Consider the following 26,639-nt stretch of genomic DNA (forward strand, 5'->3'; position numbering starts at 1 on the left):
CATGTTCGGCTGAATTTAGTAATTTGAATTTTTTTTCAAAAATATACAAATTTTAAAAATTATTACACCACGTAGCCCAATATATCCAGTTATATAATATTATACAACGTTATACCTGGGGGGAAAACACTATGCATATAGTATCAACCCCGTATATTAATTGTATAAAAGGTGTTTATACACACACATGAGCTAAATTGGATGATAAACTCAAAATATGAGCTACGCGGCTTAAATATTTTCAAAAATAGACATAGACCGTAATTTTCTCTAATTTTAATTCAACTTCTATATCTCTCTTAAAACAATCTATTGAATATTTATAAACTATATTAATTTAAATTTAATAATTGAAAACAAATATTAAAATTTCACACTCAAAAATTTTAAATTATGATTCCGCCCCATCACATATGTCATATAAAGTGAGAAAAAATCAGTTATAAGGGATCTTTATAAAATAAACAGACCCTCGACCGTATGTATACATAAACGATTCTGAAATAATAAAGCAGCTAGAGTCATTTAATCAATTTAAATAATGGGGCAAATGAGCAATAAATAAAAGAGAAAATAGAAGTAGAGCAAAGCATTAAGCGGCAAGTCGGCAAGAGGGAACACGACGGCGCAAGCAGAGAAGAGAGAGAGAGCATTTCTCTTCAGTAATGCTCTTCAATCTGATAAGACAATAATAGTAGTAGATTTAGGGTTACAAAGCTCACCTTTGAAGAAGAAGTAACGAAAATGTCAGATTTAGACAGGCAAATTGAGCAACTTAAGAGATGTGAACCGTTAAAGGAATCAGAAGTTAAGGCACTTTGTCTTAAAGCTATGGAAATTCTCGTTGAAGAAAGTAATGTCCAGAGAGTCGATGCGCCTGTCACTGTAAGTCCAATTTAAACCCTATGTTAGAGTGATAAAATGTAAAAATGCAGCAAAAAAAAAAATTGTATAATTTTTATCTATTCATTGTTATTTATTGCTTCAATATGTTGTAGCGTAGATACTGAGCTGAAGTGTGAGTTTACTTTTCCAAATGGAGAATTGATATATTTATTATCTCAATTGTTTTATAGGATTCAGTCTAGGTTAAGTGTTGATGATGTAGGGTTTTTATCTGGCGGTATTCCATTTTTTTTGATTTTTTTGTTTTATATAGTTTTTCAATTCCGTAACAACTTGTAATTAGAGTTTTCATTAATTGTTTATACTGGATTTTGGCGTCTGGTTATCCTTTTTTTTTTGTCTTTCCGAGCAATAATATTACTGATAATTAAGAAAATTAGTTTGGACAATTGGATGCTCTTTTTTCATTTGATAGGTGGAGGAATTGGAAGTTTTTTTGTATGAATTTCCTATGTTGTTTGGCTGGTTATGTTTGATTCAGAAGGTGTAGCCATGTAGGTTTAAGTGTTACTGTCTCAATTTAGTTTGCAAGTGCCTAGAAAATCTCTATATCCGTTGAGATAAACTAAATGATGATAAAAATAAGCCGGCAAACACGAAGAAATGGTGCTAGTTAGCAAGATGAATGGTTCTTTGCGAGCCTAAATGGTAGTATGAATTTAAACATAATTGGAGTTCTGGTATAAGCTAAGTTGCTCGGACTCTCCAAAAATGCTGCCGCACCGCTGTCGGATCCCGCAAGAACACACTACTTTTGGAGGATCCGACACGTATCCGTCGATATTTCTGAAGAGTCCGAGTAACACAGGGTATAAGAATTATAAAATCCAAATGAACAAGGGTGTATCCAAGTATTCTTTACTGGGGAGATGCACTTTTCTTTTGTTTATATCCATTATTTTCTTTCTCCTGCCTAAGGTGCCTCTAAATTCATGCTTATGTGAAGGTTGTGACTGTTATGATAAGTCAGGCAGTCTTCAACTTATGGCATGGTAGGCTTGAGTCAAGGGATATGAAATGTGTGGAGATCCCTCTTGAAGTTGACATGTTATTTGTATTTGCTGAAAGTCCAGAGAACTAGTGCAGCTAAATAGAATATGTCTAAATTAGTTGTATAAAACATATTAAATTATATTTTCATAACTACGAATCACATTTATTTGGAAGGTTCCTTACCTTCCGTAGCAAAACTCTATGTAAGGAGCTCCATTATATGTTCAGCATTCAGTTGAATAAGGGTTTTACTTCTCCTCTACTACTATCTCTATAGTAGAGATCGTAACTTCTACGTATCTTACACTACGCAGTTGGCCATACTTTTCCTTTTATAGTGTTAATATTCTTGTCTATTTATGGTTAACCGTTTTGGAAGCACTATACCCTCTTTAAGGTTACTTCTTCATTGGCACCACATCTATTTCCGTACCTATTTTGTCGTGTTTCCTCACTTTACTTAATTCTGAAATTGGGAGTTTGTGTTATCAAGATGAAGACAACAAGAACACCTCAGCCTTAAAACTTTTCTTGGTGCGCTCACACGTGAAACAGAAAGTTCAATTTCATTGGTGCATCTGTAGCACGTGTCTCATGCATCATCAATTGTCTAGGATTGGTGACACTAGTCAGTTAACATGTCAAGTTACTTACGTATCTGTTTATGATTGATGTTATCAGTCCATGTCAGCTGACTTGTCGAGCTAGTAATCCATTTTGCCAACTTAATGCTACGACACGTCATTGCCAAGCACTGCTATGTTATTATAGCCTAGTTAGCACTGTGGCTTGTGATGATATGGTCCAATTGGTAGTATGTTGTCTTTGTCAACGACTTGATTAGGCTGACTGCGATGTTTCTAGTTTAGCGATGACTCTTGTATTCATGGTGGCATCACAGTCCAGTTAATGTTATTTCATGGTAATACCAATTCAATTTCACTTTGGCCTTCACTATTTTAATGACACTATTCCAATGAATGCTGTGGCAACAATAGCTCATTTTGATGTACATTATTTGACTTGAAGTTCATCTTGATTTGTAAACACGAGTCACCTTGAATTTGAAGGGGCATCTTGAAAGTTAAGATAACTGCGTAGAATGTTTCCAGGGTCATTTTGTATTCTACATTAGTTGTATAAAATATTAACTTTTTGATAAATCAAATTAATTTTATTAATATGGTCATTTATTAATGATTGTGTTTTAGATAGTAATTTTGAAAATTAAGAAAGTATCATTATTTTATGTAAGCTTACATGCTCCTTGTTTTCTTCGGGATAAAGTATAGCCTAAACATATCATGAACTCTCATATATGCTGTGCAACACTCAATTCAATACGAGCTTTTCCCTTTTATTTGAGGCTTAGTTGTTATTGTTGTTGCTGCTTACTGGGGTTCATCCTGGGTTTCTGGCTGAAATATACCACAACTGTTGGATTAAGAGGGCTCACAAATTTGGTGAGGGTCCAGGATGTCGAGAAAGAAAAGAAGCAAAATATGAGGGTATAGCTTTGGATGACAGACAATCACCATTGATTGCATTGGATTGTGGAGTCCCTAGGGAGATATACTGAAATGTGTATTATGGACTTGTGAAATTGTAAAAGCTACAGGAGTGAATGTAATTCTGTCTAAACTTGTCATTTAATTGACTATTTGACCTTATCATTTGCAGATGACATTCTTACATGCTATGCTCGTTTCTTGATTCTTTTTTTATTTTTAAATTTTTTTTAAATGTGAGTTCCACTTATTTATGCTCTGGTATTGGCGTATTGCTTGATATCTGGATCAGCTATTATTTCTTGTGTGTATAGATATGTGGTGATATCCATGGGCAATTTTATGACATGAAAGAGCTATTCAAAGTGGGAGGTGATTGTCCAAAGACAAGTTACTTGTTTCTCGGAGATTTTGTTGATAGAGGATTTTACTCTGTTGAGACATTTCTTCTTCTACTAGCTCTTAAGGTATTATATGTTTCTAACTGATTTTCCTGTGATATAGGTAGATATACATATTCTTCCAAGTTTTAACTAATTGTTTTGACTTACATTATTCTTGACCCCATATGCTATAGCCTTTACTGATGAAAGTTGGTTACAAGGATATCTCTACTACCTGCAGTTTACAGTTTATTGTTTCCCCTATAAAACAAATAACATCTCAGGAAACTACCCCAGCGTAGACTGTGTAATCTAAGATTAAGCATTCCAACCTGTGTTTACTTCATGCTTTTTAATAAATTGTAATGTAATTGAAGTGGAGTTTATTTCGATTGGATGCCAAATAGTTGAATCTGGCTCAAAACTTCCATTTGTAGTATGGGGTAACTACATGTGCTTGCGTTGGTTGTATAAGTACATCTTTTTGCCACATCGAGACCCCTTGAATTCTTAAATACATGGCAAATAAGCTATATTGCGATATCTCAGTTGAACTTTTATGAGGAAGCAAAAAATATCGCAGTTGCATTTGGAAGAGAAAAATCAACATTACAACTTGTTTGATCATTATCAGCTTTAAGGATGGTTAACCACCCCCCCCCCCCCCCCAAAACTCACACACACACACACCCTCCTCCACCTTTGTGGGCATGAGGATGTGATCTGTCAGTTTGCTTGTTGAAGTTGTAATTAAGTTGCGTGCAGTACCATCTTTGACATGCCATTCTTTTACCTAGTTGTTGGTTCGGTGCATGATTCCCCCTTTCTTCATCTTTGCCATTTGTTGCAGATTTCTTGACTGCTTCATCCTTATTGACGTCTCTTTGAAAAACAACTGGCTCGTACATTTCTTCATAAAAAATCGTTGCTTCAATATGCTAATATTCTTTGTGCCTTTCCTTGTTGAGTTGCATATAGTAGAGTTTATGTCCGAATTCATGTTTGTTACTCAGCATATTGCCTTTTCTCTTTTAAGTAATGGGTGATACATCATTATCCAAAATAAATAAATACTAATAATTGGTGATGCATAATCAGGTGAGATATCCAGATCGGATCACTCTTATCAGAGGTAACCACGAGAGCCGTCAGATCACACAGGTTGGTCCTTCATTTTCTTTCCCAGCAGTTCAAACTTATTTTGTAATCTTATTTTCTCTTCAAAATTTTCAGGTATATGGATTCTATGATGAGTGCCTACGGAAGTATGGTTCAGTAAATGTTTGGAGATACTGCACGGATATATTTGACTACTTAAGGTTTGCTACTTTATTCTAGCGATGTCTAAAATTGGGGAAACAACCTGATACTTCTGATGCATTTTCATTTTATCGATTGCTGTCTAGTTTGGCACAGAACCTTTCCTCTCTGTCATGGTTAATCACTGTTATGCGCTTCATCGAACCTTCTGTGTTCCCATTGAATGGAACACATGACTTGCAAGTTTGTCTGCTTGCATGGTGTACTTGACTTGAGATTTTGGATATTGGTATCCTGCATGTTCCTCGTTTCTCTTTCCAGCAGTGTCCATGTATGACTGTGTGAGCAAGTCGTGGTACATTTACTATTGGTCTAAACCTCTATTACTTGACTTGGTCATAATGCAGCTTATCCGCTCTCATTGAGAATAAGATATTCTCTGTTCATGGTGGTCTCTCTCCTACAATATCTACATTAGACCAGGTTCGGGACTAGCCTTTCTGTTTGCTTGAACTTTTACGTTTGGTATTGACATCGTCATGTCTATCTCAGATTCGAACTATTGATCGGAAGCAAGAAGTTCCTCATGAGGGTCCCATGTGTGACCTACTATGGTCAGATCCGGAGGACATCGTTGATGGATGGGGATTGAGTCCTCGTGGTGCAGGTTACCTTTTTGGTGGCAGTGTTGTCACTTCATTTAACCATACAAATAACATAGACTACATATGCCGTGCACATCAGTTAGTAATGGAAGGATATAAATGGATGTTCAATAATCAGATAGTTACAGTCTGGTCTGCCCCGAATTACTGTTACAGGTCAGTTATGTCACAGGGTTAGTTTGTATTTTGTTCTTTCTTTTCTGTCATACTCTTCTTTCTCTTTTTCAAAGGTATGTTCATTTCATGTATTTCGGAATAAAATATTCTGTATTCATCCCAACAAAATTGCAGATGTGGAAATGTCGCAGCAATTCTTGAGCTAGACGAGAATCTTAATAAGCAGTTCCGTGTGTTTGAAGCGGCTCCTCAGGTATGTACATATAATCTTATTCCTTCCTAGTTTTTCATGTTGGTGAATGAGGACACAGGTTATTAAATTATCAATATGCATTTTCACATCGCGATGGTTTATCAGAAATTCCACATCCCATTGTCCCTTATATTTCTTTGATCAGTGAGGCATTTATTACACACAACAAAATGCAGTGCAGCAAGAAGGTGCAATGTATAGGTCACAGAAGTACCGGAACTTACCAAATAGAATCTGCCTATTAGGAAATTGGGGCTACTGGAAGAACTTAGAAAACCTCATGACACTGTCCCAATGTCCTTCCAGGCTGGCCAACAAATGTGTCCCCTTTCATGAAAGGACTTTTTCTACCCTCTAGGAATACCTTCTGAATATTAAGTCATTGAAAATGTTACATTGAACCCACTCTTCCTATTAATGAAAGTTCAAATTCATCAATAACCTGACTTCTTTCAACGTTGAGCCAGTCTCTTATATACTAAAAACTTTATTTCCTAGTAGAAAAATGAAAAACTTCATCTCCTATTTAGTATCCATATCACTGAAGCCCTCCTTAAGTTTAGATCAGTTAATGTGGGTTGCCGGGATTGCACTATTCAATTCCACTAAGCTATTTCCGGAGTGTTGACCACCCACCTTGAGCACCTTTGAACGCATTTTAACCGCAACCTTAAGCAACTTCAGTGTTAGGGTCAACAATAAATGTCCTGGCATCATTTCAATTTCTTCAAGATTCACCCAAGATCACACATCCTAATTACAGGAAAAGGTCCTATTCATACGAAGTTATAGATCGAGAATGAAATGATCTTGATAAAAATAAAAAAAAGAAAAAAGAATGAAGTTATGATCTGGTGATAGGCATTCCAGTGGGGAAAAATGTATGTAGTTCTTTACCACTAATTTTTTATCAAATAAAGTTGTTCTTTACAACTATTGTCCTAGATAGGCACACAGTTACTTGTATACCTGGATGCCCGTGTGAGTATGATTTTGTTAAAATGCAGGAATCAAGAGGAGCACCTGCTAAAAAGCCTCCACCAGACTACTTCCTGTAGGGCCACACAAAGGATTCAATTTTTGCCATCAATATACCCATATCTTTGACAATATGGTTGTAGAGCACAGGCCGGAGATGCTCTCACATGATTCATGTTAGATACTTACCGGTTATCTGGTCGAAAGGCTTCTTGGTTTACAGAAAGAATGGTTCCATTGTTGGGGTTTCTGTATCTTACTGAGATCTGATTGCATGTTCCCCATTTTGAAATCCCATATTATTTTTCCTTTGTAATGATGGTGTGTAATAGAATGGGACATTGAAGTGGAAGTTGCAATAATGAGGCAAGCTTCACTCTCCTGTTAGGAGTTGTACGACTGATGTCGAGGACCATATTCGGGCATCTTGTTACAGCTGGACTTCGGTAAATCAGTAAATGTTTCTTGGTCCCATGTCGCATTAAATGCAATTCAGGCTGTGTTAACAAAAAACGTGCACATTTTGTAGGGCAACTGTTCTTTTACCATGTTCCAGATCAAGAAACGTTCGAGTCAAAGATGAAACTTTTTTAGGCTTATCTTTGTTACTATTACAATAGTTAGATTGAGTATAGTTCCTCTCTCGGGGAAGCATCTGGACAACAAATCGAGAGATATTTCATGGAATCAAAAAGTCCAAGAACTAACTAATATGGTCAAAAGTATAACGAATATGCTATTCTTGGAAAATAAAGCAGAGGGGACAGACTGAAAATAAGTCATACACGTAGCTATAATATACGTAATACGATAGATTTTGTCGATGACTGTCCCAAAGTGGGCTGAAAGCGTGAAACACCCGATCACCTCCTTGGCAGGCAGTAACTTACGGTTATATGACGAAAACGAACAGTTCTTAAAGAACAGTCTAGTAATTATGAAATATTCCAATTTCCACGTAGTATTATATATCAAATGAAGGGAATTTGAACCAAGCAAGTAAGTAACTACCAATTAGAATCGAGAATTAGTGCTGAGCTTAACTGGACTTTTATTTCTGAAGTGAATGAAAGTTGTGCACTGATAGTAACGGTATATTTTGTATATTATCAGGTTAAATTTACCTATAATAAGAGAGAATATTTCATAGCAACTTGATATATTGTATAAATCGGGTAAAAGTTGTTTGGACAATCATGAAAAAACACTCATTTTTCGTGTCACTGGCTGAAACAATCATTTAGAAGTTTTACATATAGGGACTGTTGAATTTCAAAGCACTATTTTGGAGTTGAAGTTTGACATGTAAAAGTTTAAAACTTCTGGATAGTGTTTTAAAGTTCGGAAAAAATGAAAGTTTCGAACTTTATAGTGTTTTGAAGTCGGAAAAAATAGAGAAGAAAGAGTAGATTTTTTAAATTTTTTATTCCATATTATGACTATTTAAAATACTTTAACGATGCTTGTTTTTTTCAACAACCCATCCATCCTAGGGATTTAATTTTTACACGTTATTTACTTGAGTCCCCGCAACGTGCAACAGGCAAATCATGTGCAAGTAGCAAAATTCCAAAATAATACGACTCCATACTATATAAATAAATTTAATACAGTAATTATTATAAGTACCAACCATCCGTGTTGCTTTCCATTTTCAATCTTCAAATCCAAATTTAATCTCGTTGACATGCCCAAACATTTCTTCAAATCAAACCACAGTCTCTAATCTAATCTTCAACTTCACCCATCCCAAATTTCATCAACAAAATCCAATTTTTCTCAATTCAACCAAAAAAAAAAAAAAAAAAACTTTTCTCTTTGGCTCTTGCCTAAAAAAAAAAAAAAAAAACCATGGCAGGGTCAGTTTTTTCTTTCTTTTTTCTATCTTTACTTATATTTTCAAGTACCCAAGTTGAATCAAATGAAGAAGGTTACATTTCATTGGATATATCAAATAAAGGTCTTGATTTTGTTAAACAATTTCTAGTAGAAATGGCAGAATCTTCATTAGTTCCACTTGACTTACCTAAAATCAAGAAATCAAAGCATATTCCAATTATTGGTACTGTTGATATGGTTCTTACAAATATTACTATTAATAGTATTCATGTTATTTCTTCAACTGTGAAAACTGGTGATACTGGTATAGTTATTAGTGTATCTGGTGCTTATGCAAATATGACTATGAATTGGAAATATGAATATTCAAATTGGTGGCTACCTGTTCCTATTACAGATAATGGACAAGCTTCTATTCAGGTAAAATTTTGAAAATTTATGTGATTTTTTTTTTTTACTGTATTTAGCTTAAAATGGATTAAAAATTCTGTCTTTAGGGTCATATGAATATTGGTTCTTTATTTTATTGGTTATTTGTCTTTTTAAACTTAATTATTACTGTAGTTAGTTCAAAGTACATTAAAGATGCTGTCTTTATGGTCATATATGAACATTGATTCTTTATTTTATTGTTTTCCTTGCCTTTTTAAACTTAATTATTACTGTAATTAGCTCAAAATATATTAAAGGTGCTGTCTTTATGGTCATATATGAATATTGATTCTTTATTTTAGTTTTTTCTGTTCTTTTTAAACTTAATTGGTTAGGATTTAGGGAGCAGCTACTTTAAATGGTAACTTTAGAAGCTAGTCAACTAAACAAGAGCTCAACTTAAGTATTTCATGTGCAAAAATACTACTCCCTCCGTCCCAATTTATGTGATGGTGTTTGACTGGGCATGGAGTTTAAGAAAGAAATAAAGACTTTTGAAACTTGTGTTCTAAAACAAGCTATAGATGTTTCTGTGACTATAAATCATCTCATTAAGCGTAGAATGAGCATTTCAGCTTTAGATTGTTACTGAATATAGAAATGTGTCTTCTTTGACTAAAAAGGAAAGAATGTCACATCAATTGGGACGGAAGAGTAGGTGATTTCTTCCCATATGTCCAAACCTTGGTGGACGGAGTTGCCCGGTATTTGTGCTGGTGGGAAGTAGTAGGAAACCGGAACTAGTCGAGGTGCGCACGAGCTAGCCGGGACACCATGGTTATTAAAAAAGAAGAAACTTAAGTATTTTATGTGTCTACGTGTGGCATGAATATGTAGTGGATTACCTTTGAGCTGCAAGAAAAGAGACTTATACAGAAGCCAAAACTTGAACCATATAAATAATAAATGCAATTCTATCTTGTTTGTTGTACCAATGAAGGAGCATACCCACAGATGGGGCATGCCTTGCAAGCTTTTGTGACTGTAGAACAGTTAACTATATGAATCTTCAAGATCCATTTCACTTCATTTAGACCCATTTCGTTCAACTAACAATAATTTATTTTTTTAAGACAGCTAAGGATTCTTTAACACTAAAGGTTCTCTATCATTTCTACAAACACACAGATCTTTATTCAACTAAAAAGACTCCTCCAAACATCAGCCTTAACGTAGGTGTAGCAACATGATTATTCATTAATTTTGACATGTTAGTATTGCCTATATTAATTTCGACTTTTTAGCAATCTCAAGGCTGCCATGTTTAGTTTTCCTTTGCATCTCTTCTCCTTGTATCATAATAGTTAAATCTGATAGTCTGGTATATTTGTTCACATTTTTGTTTGTCATTTAGTCATCCGCTTTCTTCATTAGTCAATGCTTGTGAATGCTACATAAAATATATAATGTTTTCTTTTCCTAAAGGTTGAAGGTATGGACGTTGGAATTTCTTTCAATCTGACGAATCTCCAAGGATCTCTTATGCTTTCTCCCCTGGACTGTGGATGTTCAGTGAAAGATATATTTATAAAGTTGTATGGTGGAGCATCCTGGCTATATCAAGGGTACCGTTTTCAAATATTAGTTTTTTATTTGAAGAACTATCTCTCAAGTCTCACACTCTCTCAACACAGTCACACACAAGGAAATTACTGAATCTCACCACCTGATGTGCCATGGTCAGCGCATAAAAAATATATTATTGAATCTCACTTTAACTGGAATTTTGCAACGGTTCTTTTCTGCAAGCATGCTTTAGTCTAGTGGTAACAGCACGGCGCACGATGTGTGGGTTAGGCGCACGTCACGAGTTCGAACCCTGTTGTAGACAAAAGTCTGGTATTTAAGTGGAGAAGGGTAGAGGGGCGGGTCCATTATCCAATTTTAAAAAGCACCCAAGGGTGTGGCCTAGTGGTCAATGAAGTGCGTTGAGAATCATGAGGTTTCAGGTTCAAATCCTAACATAGACAAATATTAGGTGATTTCTCCTCATCCGTCCTAGCCTTTGGTGGTTAGAGTTACCTAGTACCTGTTCTTTGGTGGGAGGTGGTATGTATCCCGTGGAATTAGTCGAGGTGCACGCAAGCTGGCCCAGATAACACGGTTATAAATAGAATAAAAAATAGTAAGATACTTCAATTTGTATTTTGTAGGGCATATGTGGCGTACAGTCATTAGTTGTCGGTGAACTGATCTTTCCCAGTTTAAATGAAAAATTCCTTAAACTACGTGTACATGTTTATGTACTCTTCTGGTTTGTGGTAGTAACTAATTTGGTCTTGTATGCGTTCAAGAGTTGAGGTTTTTCATATCATATCCTCACCATCCTCTGTGACTTTAGTACTTATATGAAATTCGTTTCCTGCCCTGAGTTTACTTCCTTGATAGCTTTTACTAGCATCATTATGGTGTCCCTCTTTTACTTTCAGGTTGGTGGACGCTTTTCAAGGTAGATTAACTTCTGCAGTAGAAAATGCTATTTCAAAGAAATTGCGAGAAGGAATCGTGAAGCTTGATTCTTTATTGCAGTCCTTACCAAAGGAAATTCCAATAAGAAATCTTGGTGCTTTAAATGCCACCTTTGTTGGCGACCCACAATTCCGAGACTCTTCTCTTATTCTTTCAATTAATGGGTTAATTAGTGCCAAGGAAGCATATGCAGCACCTCCTTACCAACACTTATTTGCATCTCTAGAACACTTATTAGCATCAATTCCTTTGAAGGATCCGGCAAGCATGGTCACTATTTCCTTGCATGAAAAAGTTTTAGTGTCCGCATCATCTGTTTACTATGATGTAAGTCCATCTATTCTTTCCAAGTGAACAATTGCAGAATTAGTAGATAATTGATATTTATCTAGCAGCTATTAGTTGACCTTTATAGGATACATGTATCATTCCATGTTATAGCTCTGAATTTGATTATTTAACATGCTTAACAATTAAAAAAAACTGATCATCTAACATGCCTTGTTTTTTAATATACAATGACAACAACAACATACCCAGTGTAATCCTACAAGTGGGGTCGGGGGACGGTAGGATGTACGCGGACCTTACCTCTACCTTTGGCGGTAGAGAAAGCTAGTATTTGATAATTAGTCAAGAGATGTATTAAATGTTAGGTCCCCCTTCAAATTTGACTCGTGCAAGTTGCATTTAGGAGTATTATATGGCATGATTTGTATCTAATAGCTGTTATCTGTTCAGGCCAATAAAATGCACTGGATTGTTGACAAAGTACCTGAGCAGTCCTTGTTAAACACTGCTGGATGGAGATTTATTATCCCACAACTTTACAGGCAATATCCAAATGATGACATGAATCTGAATGTTTCCATATTTTCTCCACCCCATCTGAAAATTAAAGAACATCAGATTGATCTGACGGTTCACGCAGACGTCGTTCTTAATGTATTGCATTCAGGTCAAGTGACACCAGTTGCTTGCTTTTCAACGGTAAGCTTTGTAAAAGGATCAACACTGGGCTGCATAATATTATTACCCATTTCCTTGCAGCTATTAGCTATTTGTTATTCATTATCACTTTCTTTGGAAGTGGACCTCACTCTGATGAAACGTCATTTAATTTGAAGACTAGACTAAAAGGTTGAAATTATAAGTGAAATGAGCTTCTTACAAAGTAAGTTGGTTATTTAAGAAATATGTGCAACTTTTAGCTTTATACAGTATTTATCACAGGGACGTGCTTATATCAAAATTATAGCCCCGTTTATTGTGTCTGAACTCTTTATCAGTCAAGTTCATTAAGATCTAGCTGTATTCTCTATAACCCTTGGCATGAAAGTTATCAAGGGTTTGATATTTTGATATTGGCTTGTATTAAGAACGCGCAATACATATCTGAAACCTAGTTTTCATCCCGTTTGGTATCTTGATTAAACTTGAAACTTTGCATATTCAACAGAAGAAAGCTTGTCATGGTGCAGGTGTAAGAGGCAAACGTAAAAAGTTTGTGTTGCTACCTGTAAAGAATTGGATTAGTATTTCATCCATTCTTGGAGATGCTAAAAACATTTGCTCAATTCACTTTTCTCATCACATTATGAGTCCTAATTGTGTAAGTAGTTGAAGAATTCCACCAAGAGGACAATTGTATTCTTTGATTCTACAACTGAAGGGATGGTTTGGGGGGTGGGGGGTTGATTATAAAGTTATCTCTTAGTCGCATATGCATGAATATGGAACGCCTCAAGAAACACCAGGGAGATGTCTCCATAGATTTAAAAGAATAAAGTCAGTTATGTTAAATACATAACTTTGTTAACGTAACTTCTCTTTTTTTCCTTATCAAAAAAGTTATGTATTTAACATGTTTCGTGAAGGCATTTAACCTCACTTGTATTTTTTCAAATCCTGGTTCTGTCAAAGACTTGCATGTGATTTTGACCCTTCTGATTGCAGGCAGTCAGTGGTTCAGCTTCTCCATGGATTTCCAATGATAATCTTGGAGGAAGTATTGGATTGGATGAGTTCTATTTATCTTTGAAATGGAGTAAAATTGGCAATTTGCATGTGAATCTAGTCCGGGTATATCTTCAGTTCACATGTGTTCTATTTTCCAGTTTATTATGTTTTCAACTAAGAATGCAACCTGGATGCACTTAAAACCCTTATTTCTTCATTTATTTATCTCATAGAGCTGCTAGGTTTTTTAGCTGTATGTCTGAGTAATGGAACAAATGATGCGCTGCATAGGCTCTCTAACTGTATCAGCGTTAGCGTGATAAATATCATTTAGAGATTGTTTTACCACTTTTTATTCTGTGACAACAAAATACAGTTTCCTTCTTTAGGTGATGATAAAACTGACTTAACCCTGAAAACTCTTGCAGCTACTGATGTCAACTGCACTGAGGACTGTGATCCTGCCATACATAAATTTAAAACTTAGTAGAGGATATCCGCTGCCCACATTTCACGGCTACATGCTTCACAATGCTGAAATCTTGTGCAGTGATTCATGGATCAAGATTTGCAGTGACGTTGCACCCGTTGAACAATTAAGTATAAGTTAGTTCCTACATCATATGGTTGTGACTATGTTGCTTGGACCCTCCAAAGATACTGCCATACCCGTGTTGGATCCTCCATAAATGCATAGCTTTTGGAGGATCTGATATGCAACCCATCAGTATGTTTGAAGAGTCCAAGCGACATAAGGTTATGAGTCCCTCGTTTCCACTGTACCAGGCCTTGTATTGAAATGTAGTTGCACATTGATAGACAAAAATGTAAACTAGGTGTAGAGTTTTTTCTTCTTCTTTTGTTTCTCTTGTAATTGCTATATGTATATTGGACATATAGCTATTGTAAATCCTCCTCCTCTTCTTCTATTCATATAAGTTCTCTTTATATATGATGAACATATAAATGCAAAATTTAGCAAGATGGTTCCTGCTTTGATCGACAAATTCTCTTTATATCATGAACATATACTTGCAAATCCTAACTATGATAGGTGATAATTGGCGTACTCCGATGAGTGGGTGGAATCTTTCACTCTGTCGAACATACAAAAAATTGAAGGTAGTATTATATCGATCTCAAGTCATGGACCTGTTTCTTCGGCCCTTTTTCTATGCGTCGGTATTCTATATGTCCGACATGAGACTCGACTTGTTAGATATTACAGATGTTCAGTGAGCACGTGCGGAATCTCTCTACCATTTTATTCTCTTCCACTTTGACCAATATGAGTCCACTTGGTACTAATAGCTTTATTGGGAAACTTCTCACTTAGTAGAGCTTTTCAAGGAATTAGCTTAGTAAAGCTATATTGGTAGCGCTTGGGACGACTTTAGACGCAGTCTATTTCCTTCAGCAATATGATCGTGCGGTCTTTTAGAAATTTAAAATCAGAATTCTCTGATCCAATTGGCAGAAAAGTTTTCATATGTATACCCTTTCTTGCTGAAGGTGTGACCATACGTTAAACCACCAAAGAAATGAAGATAAATCAGTGATCATGACATTATAGTCTTATAGGTGCTTGTGATGGAACATGTGCGACTTCCCTCGTCACTTAAGTGGTATTGCCCGTTGCATAAGTGCCTCCCTCTTAATCCATTTCTCTAGTCTTTACTCTTTAGAGAGCCACAACTTAATTTTACTAAACTAATCTATAACGCTCGAGTTAGGGGCTAACTTTTTTTTGGTTAAGCTCTTGTCAGGTGACACTGATAGAAAGAAAGAACACAGGAAAATCATGCATGGTGCTTCTCCTATTTTTGAGGAACAGTTGAACTATCTAGCGTCTCATGAATATTACCAGGTTGGATGATCAATAAATCAAAGACGTTTGGTATGTGTTTTAAGCAAGACCTTGTCTTCACCATGATACATACTTCAAGTTCTTATGGCAAAAACACGAGGAGAATTTATCAATGTTGATGATTTGAAATGTTAGTCATAACAAATCCCCTCATATTTTCCTTTGCGAACTAAAACGTGAAATGGGTAGATTTCACGTGTCAAAATAATTTGAAAAAATGGTCCAAATTTACTCGTCTACTTTGGATTGTAGTTTAGAAATAACCATACTTTATATTTTACATTAGAGTTTCAGTAAAAGTCAACAGTAAAAATGAGACTTTTTTTCCTAATTATATAAGTAAAATTAGATAAAGTATACCGGAGGTTAAAGTTACTCAATATTGAATAATAAGTGCAAATTTGACATTTTTTCCCTTTTTATTTTGGGAAATTTTTAAAAATATATAGCCCAACATAAAATATTACGCCACGTAGCCCAATATACAATATTATTCAAACGCAGATATAATGATCATAAATCATGTATCAACCTTGTATAAAGTATATAATAGTGTATGAAAAGTGTTTAAATACAAATATGAGCTAAATCGGGTAACAAACTCAAAGTATAAGCTGTGACGTAAATATTTAAAAAAAAAAGGCGCATACAAGACAATCCAGAGACCTACTTCTTCTCCGCATTCCGCGCATAATGTGTTTTAATGCAGACCTACCGCCTTTTTAACATAGAGCATGATTTTCCATTTTTATTTTTCCCTTCTATATATATGGTATGGAGAAAAAAGGGGTATAGTTGTAAAAAGAAGTCGAGAATAGAGCGAGGATTAGGGCGTATATAATAACAAACCGGTCCGATTATTATAGTACTAATACAAAAACCCGGCCTCTCCTTTGCCTTATCTCTCTAATATAATAAAACAAAATACCTGTATGTTTCTCTCTCTAAAAAAAAACTCAAAAACCTAAGTCTATTTGCTGCTAGTTTTTTGATACTTACGCAAATTATTATTCCTCTAACAGGTACTTAATTACCCGCCAACAAGGTATACTTTTTTAACTTATTAATAATCCCCCTTTAAATTTTTTCAAATTTCTCTAACGTTATATACTCTCTCCCTCTCTTTCTCTCTCTAGGGTTTCATCTATGGCTTCTTACTTTTCTCTTTCTCGCAGTTCTCATCAATTTCTCCCCAAACGGTGCCGTTTTTGGAGACTCTGTTGGAAACAAATACCAAAATTGGTTAGGATTTGATATTTTAATTCATGTCTGGTTAGTTATGATTTATAGTCAAATTTATGTAGCAATAGGTTTTCCCAGTTTATAGTCAAAATATAATAGGGTTGCTGCTAACTATTTTCCCAATATACAATATTATACAACATTATACCTGGGGGGAAAAGCATTTTGCATAATGTATCAACCTTGTATAAAGTGTATAATACTGTATAAAAGGTGTTTATACACAAATATGGGCTAAATCGGGTGTTTATACACAAGTATAGGCTACTTGACGTAAATATTTTAAAAAATAGACAGAGCGTAATTGTCCCCTTTTTTTTTTTCTTCAGATTCGATGGTTGAGATTGAATCAGATCGAATTCTGGGAGACAAAAGGCCGCCGGACGATAGAATATCAGAAGGATTAGAAGGTCCAATTTCGAAGAAGGTGAGGGGAGTGATGATTAGTAATGTGAAGGAAGTTGCTGAAATGGTACTTGTATTGGCAGCTATGGGAAAAATGAGGGGAGGTAAGGGTCCCACTGATGCAGAAAAGGAAATGGTGGAGGAGGCTAGGGAGAGATTGGCGAAAGTATGCGTGAAATTTGCGCCGAAAGATGTGTTTCCAAGAGATGGTTTTGGTGGTGTTGTTGAGGATCTTGGGCTTAATAAGCTGAAGGAACAGAGTATAGGTTATTGGCCTCCCAAAATGTCTATTGCTGAGAAGTTACGGGTTGCCAAAAGAAAGGTATGGAAGCTTTCTTCAGTTAAATTGATTGAGTTTCATTTGCTTTTCCACTTTTATCAAAGAGAAATGTAGTTAGTTTGGCATGCATTGTTTGTTTGAGGGTGTTTGTTTAATGGGAAAGTTCTAAAAGAACTAAATGTAGGAAGTATATGTATAGGGGATTGCTTCTTCTGTTGAATTAGTAGATTAATTAGTCTATTTAGTTTTGGATTTTCATTTTTTGGTTACATTCTATTGTTTGTTCTCCATATTTAGTAGTTTTACCTCGTATACGCATATTATTTTTTGTTCTTCAACTTTACTAATACCTGTTACATAGTTTGCTTTGTTCATCTTGCTATCCTGCTTTGATTATGCTATCTTTGAGCCGAGGGTCTATCGGAAACAGCCTCTCTACCCCACAAAGGTTGGGGTAAGGTCTGCGTACATCCTACTCTCCCCAGCCCCCACTTGTGGGATTACACTGGGTATGTTGTTGTTGTACTATTAAAGAGAATGATGTAGTTATACTTTTAAGCAGGATTTAGCTATTTAGTTTGGCATGCAATGCATTGTTTGTTTGAGGGTGATTTGTATGATGGGAAAGTTTTTAAAAGAATTAAATACAATTTTCTATGGTTCTTCGCTTTTTGGTGTAATCTGCAGGATGTAAAGGATGAAAATAGCATGATGGATTTCATATAATCTCTACAAAGATAGATCTTTCACAGTAGGAAGCCTTCTATTCGTTTTTGTACTGAAGGTTTCCAGTTATGTGTACTGCGTTAGCACCAGCTTAGTGCTAAGTTGTCCCTAATTTGAATATACATCTTACTTACCTATAAAAAGAAAGATTATAAATGAATTAAATGTAGGAACTATATGTGTAGACAATTGCTTCTTCTGTTGAATTAGTATATTAATCCGTCTATTTTGTTTTGGATTTGCATTTTTTGTTTAATTCTATAGTTTGTTAATATGAACTTCTTTTAGAGGGGGTGGGGTGGGGAGGTAATTAGGCTGCCCAATTGTTTTGGAATTAGGGAAGCCTTGGTTGCTTCGGAGCTTCTAATCTCCTTTGCAACTATTCGTATAGAATTACCATTCAGGGTAACTATTCCTCGCGTTTGCTTGTCAAAAAAGATTAAATAGAAGCTTGGGAGGTCTTTAGCATTTGAGTTGAAGGATAATTGATTGATCAAGTGCATGCAGATCATGAAATTTGAATTTTCGGGTTACTTTTTGCTCTTTGATTGTGGAGTTTAGCCAGTTTGGAGTTCATGGATCTGATGAGAAGCAAGTCTACTGCTTCTCAATAACCAATTGAAGTGAAGTCAATCTGTTGAGTTGCATCTTAAATGTCAAACCCAATTTCTATCTTTAACCTTTTTCCTTTCTGCTATTAGATGGAAAAGATGCAGGGATTTTCTCGACCCTCTGCCAGCTATTCATCTCAAAGGTCTCAAACTGCAGTGGGTGCAGCAACTGAAAGCCATAATGCGTCACATATTAAAATGTTTCCTCAACCAAGTCATGCGGTAAATTCATCAGGAAGCTTCCAACCTGCTTCACCTATGGGACGTGGGACTCCAGTAAGTTCTGCATCTTTGCCTTATCAGCTGCCCACCAGTGAGGTCAGGCCTTTAATGACCGGTGGAGTGGTCTCTGGTAATCTTGTAAGGGATTCTTCTTCAGTAGCACCTCCCAGAGTTGGAAGACCGCATTTCCAAATGGATGGACGACAAAGTGGATCTTCCCATGCATTGCAATTTCAAGGTAACAAATATGCGTTCCTCTAAACTGTCCAAGGTGCTTCAGGATCTTTGTTCGTTAAATGATTCCCTCAATGTGGAACTTTACCAATTTGTCAGAAAAAGTGGGGGAACTTGTCCAAATGATGTTCAGGTTAGGTAGGAAGGATAGCTTGTCTAGGTTGTACAGTTGCTTCACTTAGCTCAGTACATGTTCTAGCTTTGCACAAGTGAGAAAGGGTCTAGGTGATTATTAAGTCAAACATGCTTAGTTATCAGCAGGGTTATCATCTAAGTTCGGAGTTGTCCATTAAGTGCCATTTTATTAGAAGCTTGGGTGATTCTTCATTCTACTCTAATTCACCTACCTGTTCTCTTTTTCTTTTCAACAATACATATATAGACCTAGTTTGCTGGTCGTCCATCCAGGAAGTTGGCTTTGCCAGAATTTTGTCTTCGTGAATTTTTTTTTCCTTTGAATTTTCTTCTTATTCATTTTTTCATTCTGAACCATATGAAGCTTATTGATTTGTAGCAATTACTGGCAATCACTCAACTGTCAGAACTCCAACTTGGTCGGTGCTACCTGCATCAGTTTCAGCAGTTAGACCTGGGGCAGATAACAAGGTGACACCACATGAAACTATTAAAGTTGAGGGAGGTGCTGATGTCAGGTCAACAATGGCACCACATGCAACTATTAAAGTTGAGGGAGGTGCTGATGTCAGGTCAACAATGGCACAAGTAACAACACCTAGGCCATTTATTACACAGAGCACATCTGGAAATTCACCAAGCACATACCCTCATTTACAAGGCACGACCTTTATTCAGGCTCCTCCTCGGAGCAATACTCATTCTGAAATTGGAAAGATTGTTCAGAAATTTTTACAGCCTCTGCTTCCTGAGCGGCCTGCATGGATTGTGCCATCCCGTGATTACATGAATAGGGCTTTGACTTGCCAAATGTGCAGTTCAACAATAAATGAGGTTGACAATGTACTTGTTTGTGATGCTTGTGACAAAGGCTATCACTTAAAATGTCTCCAAACAACAAATCAAAAAAGTGTCCCTAGAGGGGAATGGCACTGTGGAAAGTGTTTGTCGATAACAAATGGCAAGCCGCTGCCCCCTAAATATGGTCGTGTGATGCGGAACATCAATTCCTCTAAAATGCCTACAATTACAGCAGCTGTTCAATCATCTCCAGATAGAAAAGCTTTTGGTCCGGACAATAAGGTTACTCAGTCGAAGATAATGGGGAATGGAAATGTTGCATTGCAGAATTCCAATGGCACGGCAAATAATCTTAACCAACTACCGTCTGGGCCAAAGATGGAAAAAGACAAAAGAATGGGAGGAACTGATAATGTGTCCGGTAAAGGAAATGTGGAGAGTCAAGTTTCTTCTGCGACCTGTTCAAGTAATTTGACTTCGGGAATCTGTTCAAATAATTTGACTTCAGGAATCTGTTCAAATAATTTGACAGTGTCTTCCAATGATAACAGTTTCTCTCCTGCTTGCTCAATGATCGATAGATCTTTTGAAGAGAAGGTGGTTGAAGTAAAATCTCAGCCTCCTGCAAAATCTGAAACAGTTTCCATCTCATTTGATCACTCGCAAGCCCTTACTCAGCTGCAGGCCAATGGTCATGCTTGGGTAGCCAATAGTGTAGAGATTCCTTCCCAGCAGTTTCCTGGAAGTCAGTCCATGGTCAGTGATGCTAAGCAATCTAGAGCAAGTTTAGCTAGTAGTTCAAGCGATGAATGTAGAAGAGAAAATCAAGGTGTCGGACTGACAAATCTTGCTGAAACTCCTATTGCCAGTAATGGGGGTGCTGACTGCGTTAGCTTTACATCAGATCCCTTTGAGAGCGTTGACTGGATTGGCAATGTGCTCCAAGTTGCAGATGAGAAGCAATATTACCAATCTTGTCGCTGCAAGGGGTTCGTATACAATGTTCAGGAATATGCTGTTATTCGTTTTGAGGATGAGAGATTGGTTCCTTCAAAGCTTCTGGTAAGAATTTGATTTCATTAAATTTTAACCGATCTCCCATACAATGTCGTCTGATTGGTAGTCTTTTCTCAGTCACTATATTTGCAATATAATGGCCTTTTCAAGTAAAAAATATACCGACTACTGTTGTTACTATCTCTGAGGGAGCCTTGATTCAACAACAAAAGTTGCTGCCACATGTGACAGGGAGGTCACAGGTTCAAGCCGTGAAAACAACCTCTTGCAGAAATGCAAGATAAGGTTGCGTACAACATACCCAATATGGTCTGGCCCTTCCACAGACCGCTGCGATAGTGGGAGCTTAGTGCACCCTACCCTTTATTATTGTCCCTATCTCTGCATGTATTGGAGTTATTACTGCTCCGAATTGTATATGGACTAGGCTCACCAGTGATGTTTTACCTGTGGCATTTGAAGCCAGCTTGTGGAGCATAGTCATTGATATGTGCACGTTTATTTTTTGAGTGCAAATTTTCCTGCTTTCGGCCTCAAGTTAGCGCCGTGCTGTTGAGCAGATGCAAGTTCATACACGTGCGTGCATCTCCAAAAGATACTTATGCACGTCATTGGTTTTGAAAATTTGTGATCTTTTCCTTAAGTTAAATGTTTGGACAAGCAACGACTCTTGTAATACTATTTTTTAGTTCTATTTTCTCAGAGGAGCAATGGGGAGAATGTTTACTCTTTGCATTAAAGTGGATGTCTACGACAGTTTTTGCTTCTAAATTCATGTCTTTGGTAGTCTCGCTTGCATATAGACACTCTTTTGATATGTGTCCTTGATGTTCACGTGGAGAAACCTTTTCCCTGTTCCTTTCAGGCTATGTGGGAGGATCTAAAAGCAGGAAAGAAATGGGTTACTGTCAATCGGTGTTACTTCCCAAGGGACTTGCCACATGCTGTAGGCCGTCCATGTAGCTTGGAAAGCAGTGAGGTAAATAACATATGCTGTTGGCTGCCCATGTAGCTTACACTAATTTTATTTAAGAAAAAAGAGAATAACAAGTGCAACTTCATTTTGATGGCTCAAAAGAAGAAATGGTAGATGAGCTAGGCCCTTAGGCCAATCTGTTGGGACTATATTTGCTTTTTGGGCTCATATAGGGTGTTTCCTTCTTTGAGTCAATTTGTGAAGTGAGTGTATTTGTGATGGCTTTGTTTTCTTTTTTCTCTTTTTGTATCTATATTCTGGACCTTAAAAAGGGTTTTTGCATTTACCTCGATAAAAGACCAGAAATTTCAAATTGGACCTCAGATATTTTTGGGGATACTTACCTATAAAGAAACATTTTTTTTGGATACTTGTGTCCAGGATTCAAGAATGTTTTGACTCCTGTTCTATGTGCTTTTACATGGAACAAATATGATAACGACCATCTGATCTTGTAGCATTTCTCGTCCATCTTATAACAAATATGATAACACGAGTAAAATTCTTTTAGTGGTGCTTTTTCAACCTCCATTTTTCTATAGCAAGGAGGCAGATTTGTTTTTGTGTTATTTAAGGTCTCCCAGTCTCCCCCATCTTCCACCTGAAGGGGAGCCTTGGCGTAACTGGTAAAGTTGCTGCCATGAGGTCACGGGTTCGAGCCGTGGAAACAGCCTCTTGCAGAAATGCAAGGTAAGGCTGCGTACAATAGACCCTTGTGGTCCGGCCCTTCCCCGGACCCCGCGCATAGTGGGAGCTTACTGCACCGGGCTGCGTTTTTTTTTTTTTTTTTTTTTTTTTAAGGTCTCCCCCATCTTCCACCTCGAAAAGGTCTCTCTCATTATCCATCTCCCTTCCAGTGGGGGAATATACACCCATCTGCACCATGCTCCCTGTTTGTCACTTTGCTTTGTCTGAGGGAGGAATGAACTAAGATTAACACAAAAACAAGCAATAGATAGCTTGCATACTTGCTAACACTACCAATTAACCCAACCCAAGATAGATTTAGGAGAAGAAGGAAGGATAGTTTCTATTAGAAGAAGCAATTAGTAAACACAAGTAAATATATATCTTGAACCAACTAATTAATAATTCAACTACAAGTGTTTATTAAAGCGTGAAAAAAATGAATGAGAGACAGAAGTGAGGAATCGTCTTTTTGATGAATCTCCCACTCCACTCGTTGCTTTTCTTTCTGTTACTTCAAAAAGCAATTCAACTACAAAAATTCAGTAAAGGGAGAAGATAATTGAACTCATACACGAAAAGCTTAGTAGCGTACCATGAAGCATTCAGGATGAGGTTCAAATGAAGAACAATAGGTCTATTCCCAAAGGGGTCTCCCACTACAAAGGTGTTCTTCCAAATCATCCAAAGACTACCCTAAACTGAAAGACTTCCTATTTATATGCTAAGCTAATGGATTAGGCCCAAATACAAAATTAAGATCCTAAATAACTATGTAGGCAGTGTGACCCAAGTGGGGTGCATGCAGCCCACATCTGACCTCCCCATAGATGCCTTTAGAAGTCGGGGAGTGACAGACCAGTTAATCTTCCTGTACTATCTATTACTTATATAAACAAAATTTACGCACTACTCGTTTTTTATCCCTAGTGATGGAGGAGGATGGGTTTTGTGTACTTGGATTGTTAACCTACTGTTTCAGTCAATTTGGAGAACTTTTGCTTTGTTGGAAAATTCATTCTAGCCAAGGGACTTTTTCTTTTATGTACTTGGTGATTAAGGTATATTGTGATAATACCTCTTTTTGGGGAGTAAATTAGCATGATAATAGAAGCTTATAGGAAAAGTTATTACAAACTTACAAAGGTATTGTGATATTACAACCTTCTTTTGGGGATAAATTGGCATGATAATTCAAAAGCTTATAAGCTTGTATGAAAAAAGATATTACAAACTTATAATGCTTGATAGTATTTGAATTAATTAATTAAGGACTCGGGGGTAAAGTTATAATGCTTGATAGTATCTAAAATAGTTAATGGGAAAAGGATCAAAAATACCCCTCTACTTTTGGAAAAGGGCTAAAAATAATCCCTCATTACGAATTTGGGTAAAAAATACCCCTCCCGTCATTAAAGTTTCCAAATATACCCCCCTCTTAACGGAAGTCCCCTAAAATAACCTGATTTCATTTTTTAAGCCCGTTCCGTTATTTAACCTGACCCAATTAAATAATAACGTGATTTCATTTCTTTGAGAGAATTGGAGGGGAATAAGGGGATAGTACAACAACAACAACATACCCAGTTGAATCCCACAATGTGGGGTCTGGGGAGGGTAAAATGTACGCAGACCTTACCCCCATCTTGAAAGGTAGGGAGGCTGTTTCCGAAAGACCTCGGCTCAAAAAGAAACAAGGGAAAGCTTGGATACTAACAAACAAATCAAAGCAATGCAAAAATGAGAAATAACAAGAGTAAGGAAGTCATGATAAAACAGCAAAGATAGACAAGACCTAACACATAGAAGCAGGATACTAATACTCCTAATACGGGAAAGAAATCCTCGCGGCCCCCCACTAACCCCCTACCCTGATACTCGACCTCCACCCCCTCCTATCACCGGTCATGGGTTATTATTTTGGGGATAGTATGGGTTATTATTTAGTTCTGTAAGGCTAAATAATGGAGCGGGTTTAAAAAATGAAATCGGGTTATTTTGGGGGGATTTGGGGATTTCTATTAAGAGAAGGGTATATTTGAAAACTTTAATGACGGGAGGGGTATTTTTGACCCAAATTCATAACGGATGATATTTTTAGCCCTTTTCCCAAAGTAAAGGGGTATTTTTGTTTTGACCCTTTCCCTTAGTTAATTAAGGACTTGGGATTTCTATTGCATGAGCTCCAGATCCGAAATTACTCTACTTTCAGTTTAAATTTTAATTTTTTTTCTTTGATGAAAAACTTATTTAATGATTCTATTATCTTCTTTTCAAGTTGTTTTATTGACTAGTATGATCTGGTGGACTTCAATCATCCTAGTGTAACTTTGAAAACCAAAATGATAGTTTTAATCTATCCTTGTGCTTTATAAATCTAGTGCTGTATAGTCAAGGGGTCATGCCTAAGTGACAATGCTGAGATGCTAAGATACTTGAGCTTTTGGGTTCTATTTAGGAAAGTGAGTTAATCTCATAATGTAGAAAGTATCATAACATTTAAATATTTGAATAGTTAAATGAATTTCATATCTATCGTTGAGGTTTAGAACATTTCAAAACATGAGGGTCATAGAAATTGAAATAGAGACAGCATTTCGTTCTTCCTTGTGGGTAATGTTGCAATTTGTGTTAGACTGACTTTTTATGGAAACACCTAGTAGATTATTTTTATGATTGTCATTCCATCCTATTAGAAAGAAAATCAGCTATTCCTATATTTCATGTTACACTGATTGAAGCAGCTATTTGTAGCAGAGGATCTGCCATGAGAATCCAATTAGTTTGTTGATAAAGCTATAAGATCTTCTGGAAATGGATGCATATTGCTCACCCGCCCCTCATGTTACCATACGTGCTATTTTTCTACTAGCATGTAGGTAATAGAGTTGCATGCTATAGGATTCCTTTACATCACTGCTTCTTCTTCTACAGGTTTATTTGTCTAATTGTAGTAGCACAGTAATGGCTGGCCAGATACAAGGTCCATGTGACGTACTTCCTCTGAGCAAGTTTAATGAAGAAAAAGAGAGGATATCTCGCCTAGAAACAAGGCCTATTGGTGGATTACGGCATCTCTACTTATGCAAGTATGTTGTTAAACCCTCTTTTTGCATCTCTTGTTTGATATGGAACTTCATGGATAGTGCATGATATAGATGATTTTCTTTTTGCGTTTTCCTTCGATCTGACATTAGTAACTGAACGTTAGTCTCAATGGGGGATGACCGGATGGGTGAATTAATTCTGTTTCATGGTTTCACTTGGTGGTGGTTTAGTAGAAATTCATATTTAATGCCTGATTAATGGTGATGCAGAAGTGATCCCTCACTTGGTGGTGGTTTAGTAGAAATTCATAGTTAATGCCTGATTAATGGTGATGCAGAAGTGATCCCCTTCAAATGCTGGAACATGATTTTGTAGTTCAAGTGGAACTTTCTTTTATTATCTTTTCTGTACAAGTGATTAGTTAAATGTAGAGGAAAAAATGTGTGGTGTAGGCTTGGAGATCCCAGTTTATCAGATCAATGGCGACATATTTCAGTTGACATTGTGAACATTATGTCTATTTTTTCTCTTTTTCGATTAGTAATTTAATCAATTTTTTTTATGCAGATGGATTTATGATGAATCGAAAGGGCTATTTCGTGACGTTTCCTGTTGATTAAGGGTCA

General features: G+C 36.4%; 3 protein-coding genes across 5 annotated transcripts; all 3 read left to right on the forward strand.

Annotated features, from left to right (window-relative positions):
- Window positions 1-525: 525 nt before the first annotated feature.
- LOC132035997 (serine/threonine-protein phosphatase PP-X isozyme 2) lies at window positions 526-7,576 on the forward strand. Its single transcript, XM_059426208.1, has 8 exons — window positions 526-885; window positions 3,722-3,874; window positions 4,889-4,951; window positions 5,024-5,109; window positions 5,458-5,533; window positions 5,603-5,871; window positions 6,007-6,085; window positions 7,093-7,576. The coding sequence occupies exons 1-8, from the start codon at window positions 745-747 to the stop codon at window positions 7,141-7,143; spliced, it is 918 nt and encodes a 305-aa protein (XP_059282191.1). The 5' UTR covers window positions 526-744; the 3' UTR covers window positions 7,144-7,576.
- Window positions 7,577-8,914: 1,338 nt separating this feature from the next.
- Window positions 8,915-14,744, forward strand: LOC132035966 (putative BPI/LBP family protein At1g04970). The gene is made up of 6 exons (XM_059426149.1): window positions 8,915-9,322; window positions 10,760-10,899; window positions 11,764-12,130; window positions 12,545-12,793; window positions 13,760-13,885; window positions 14,191-14,744. The coding sequence occupies exons 1-6, from the start codon at window positions 8,915-8,917 to the stop codon at window positions 14,371-14,373; spliced, it is 1,473 nt and encodes a 490-aa protein (XP_059282132.1). The 3' UTR covers window positions 14,374-14,744.
- A 1,969-nt stretch (window positions 14,745-16,713) lies between these two features.
- Window positions 16,714-26,639, forward strand: LOC132035954 (uncharacterized). Of its 3 annotated transcripts, none has more exons than XM_059426135.1 (7): window positions 16,714-16,871; window positions 17,201-17,598; window positions 18,984-19,353; window positions 19,864-21,347; window positions 22,168-22,281; window positions 25,900-26,054; window positions 26,581-26,639. In XM_059426135.1, the coding sequence occupies exons 2-7, from the start codon at window positions 17,206-17,208 to the stop codon at window positions 26,627-26,629; spliced, it is 2,565 nt and encodes an 854-aa protein (XP_059282118.1). In that variant the 5' UTR covers window positions 16,714-16,871; window positions 17,201-17,205; the 3' UTR covers window positions 26,630-26,639. The 3 variants fall into 3 exon arrangements, with proteins under 3 accessions (XP_059282118.1, XP_059282116.1, XP_059282119.1); XM_059426133.1 differs by having other exon boundaries at window positions 16,730-16,901; XM_059426136.1 differs by lacking the exon at window positions 22,168-22,281 and having other exon boundaries at window positions 16,730-16,901.

The sequence above is a fragment of the Lycium ferocissimum genome, chromosome 11 (genome assembly GCF_029784015.1).
Source record: "Lycium ferocissimum isolate CSIRO_LF1 chromosome 11, AGI_CSIRO_Lferr_CH_V1, whole genome shotgun sequence".
NCBI lineage: Eukaryota > Viridiplantae > Streptophyta > Magnoliopsida > Solanales > Solanaceae > Lycium > Lycium ferocissimum.